At 66.1% G+C, this 2,227-nt stretch overlaps 1 protein-coding gene across 1 annotated transcript; it reads left to right on the top strand.

Annotated features, from left to right (window-relative positions):
• The first annotated feature begins 219 nt into the window (after positions 1 to 219).
• MRPL2 (mitochondrial ribosomal protein L2) lies at positions 220 to 1,835 on the top strand. Its single transcript, XM_086630621.1, has 6 exons — positions 220 to 475; positions 582 to 723; positions 805 to 920; positions 1,004 to 1,114; positions 1,454 to 1,527; positions 1,617 to 1,835. Exons 1-6 carry the CDS (start codon positions 220 to 222, stop codon positions 1,827 to 1,829), a joined length of 912 nt encoding a protein of 303 aa, XP_086486747.1. The 3' UTR covers positions 1,830 to 1,835.
• The last annotated feature ends 392 nt before the right edge of the window (positions 1,836 to 2,227 follow it).

Raw genomic sequence — 2,227 nt, 5'->3', positions numbered from 1 at the left:
TGCGGGGGCGGGGCGGGGCAAGAACCGAACCCAGCACCGCCCGCCCCCTCAGCGGCGCAGCCCCTTTAAATCCAACATGGCCGCCGCCCTGGTCTCGCTGGCAGGCGCGCGCCACCTCGCGGCGGCCCCGCGGACTTCCAGCGGCGCGCGCGCGCCCCCGCCCCGCCCCGCCGCTTCCGGCGGGGCCCGCGGTTCTCCGCCTCGGCGCAAGCGGCGGCGATGGCGGTGGCGCTGTGCCGCGCCTTCGGGGCGCTCCTGCTGTCGGCCGCGCCGCGCCGCGCCCGGCTCCCTACCCCCCTCTGCGCCCCACCGCCTGGCCGCCCGCCTCGCCTGCCGGCGACGGCGCCGGGGGCTGCCAGCCGCGAGCTGAGCGGCTCGGTACCGCATTGCACGACCGACCCGATGTGGAAGTGCCGGGTCAAGTACACGGTGCGGCCCGTGGGCATGAAGAAGACGGGCGGCCGCGACCACACAGGTGGGCGGGCGGGCGGGCGGTTGGGGGCAGGTGGGGTCCCACGGCAGGCGCCCGGGGCCGAGGGGCCGGGCGCAGGCCCGCCCGCAGCCGCTCCCCTGTCCCGCAGGCCGCATCCGCGTGCGGGGGATCGGCGGGGGACACAAGCGGCGGTACCGCATGATTGACTTCCAGCGGCTGCGCTACGAGGAGGGGGCCCCGCCGCAGCCCTTCACCGAGAAGGTCATCAACGTCCGATACGACCCGTGCAGGTGAGTGCGGGGTGCGGTCTCAACCCCGAGCCCGGGCGGTTGCCTCTGTGGCGAGCATCCCACAGTGGGTTCCCCGTGCAGGTCAGCTGATATTGCCCTGGTGGCCGGCGGTAACCGGAAGCGCTGGATCATTGCCACAGAGAATATGCAGCCAGGGGACATCATCAAAAACTCCTCTCACATAGGCAGGATGGCAGGTACGTGCCAGGGGTGGTTGCGCCGGCCCTGCCAGGGGCTTGTCAGCTGCTCCCTGCCCAACTCATCAGCTTCTGTCTTCTAGTGGCAGCCAACGAAGGGGACGCCTACCCACTGGGGGCTCTGCCTGTGGGCACGCTGATCTGCAACCTGGAGAGCCACCCTGGGAAGGGAGCGCAGTACATCCGGGCAGCTGGTGAGCCTCTCAGCAGGGTCCCACTGTCTCTAGCCAGGTTTGGCTTAGTGTAGGCAGAGAGGAGGGCAGGGGGGCACTGCTCTGGGTGGCCAGTGACAGTGAGTTGCTGTCCTCTCTTCTTCCCATGTTAGGGTGCAAAACATCCCTCCAGAGAGGCAGGGGCAGCTCTGCCCCGTCGCTTCCTGGTGATGCCTTGAGCTCCTGTCTTCAGGAAAAAGTGCTACACGAAGGGCAACAACACGACTTTGGGGAGTTCGCAGCATGGGGATGTGCTTGCCACAGGGTAGGATACTTTGTCGTGCTGCTCAGGGCAGCTACCTCCTCTCCTCTTGCCTGCAGGGACTTGTGGGGTGCTACTGAGGAAGGTGAATGGGACAGCCATCGTGCAGCTGCCCTCCAAGAGGCATATGCAGGTAGAGGTGCCATGCTGTCCCTGACCTGACCACCTGGGCATGAAGCTGTATGTCCCCAGGTAGGCCTGCAGCTTTTCTCTGTCCCCTAGGTGCTGGAGACCTGTGTGGCTACGGTGGGCCGTGTGTCCAATGTTGACCACAGTAAGCGAGTGATTGGGAAGGCTGGCCGGAACCGCTGGCTGGGCAAGCGCCCACACACGGGCTTGTGGCATCGCAAGGGTGGCTGGGCCGGGCGCAAGATCAAGCCTCTTCCGCCCATGAAGAGCTATGTCAACCTGCCACGGGTCACAGCACAGGAGTGATGCTGGGGGACAATAAAGCGTTCTCCATGGCACTGCTGTCGTGTTACTACTGCCTTTTCTGCACGGGGCCTCGGAGGGTGCTTTCCCCACAGGACATGTTCAGCAGCGTTCAGCCCCTGGTGGTACTTGGGCTGCCAAGAGAGATGAGTTGCGGGGCTGTGGTCTACCTTGGCGTGGGCTTGGGGTGGGTGCAGGTCTTGGTGGGCTCAAACAGAGCACTGCACAACTGTGCCAAGCCTGACTACAGGACAGCCAGGCTCTTCCCCTGCATTCTGCTTTCAGAGCAGAAAAGGCAAGTGAGCAGCCCTGGGGTAAGGCAGGAAGGTGGCAGCCAGCCAGGGCAACCTGCTGTGCAGCTGGTGAGCTCAGACCTCAGCACCTCCTAGCTCCAGTACTGC

Source organism: Tauraco erythrolophus, chromosome 2 (assembly GCF_009769465.1).
Source record: "Tauraco erythrolophus isolate bTauEry1 chromosome 2, bTauEry1.pri, whole genome shotgun sequence".
Classification (NCBI taxonomy): domain Eukaryota; kingdom Metazoa; phylum Chordata; class Aves; order Musophagiformes; family Musophagidae; genus Tauraco; species Tauraco erythrolophus.
Note: the sequence above shows the minus strand (reverse complement) of the source record. Positions and strands in the feature narration are given on the sequence as shown.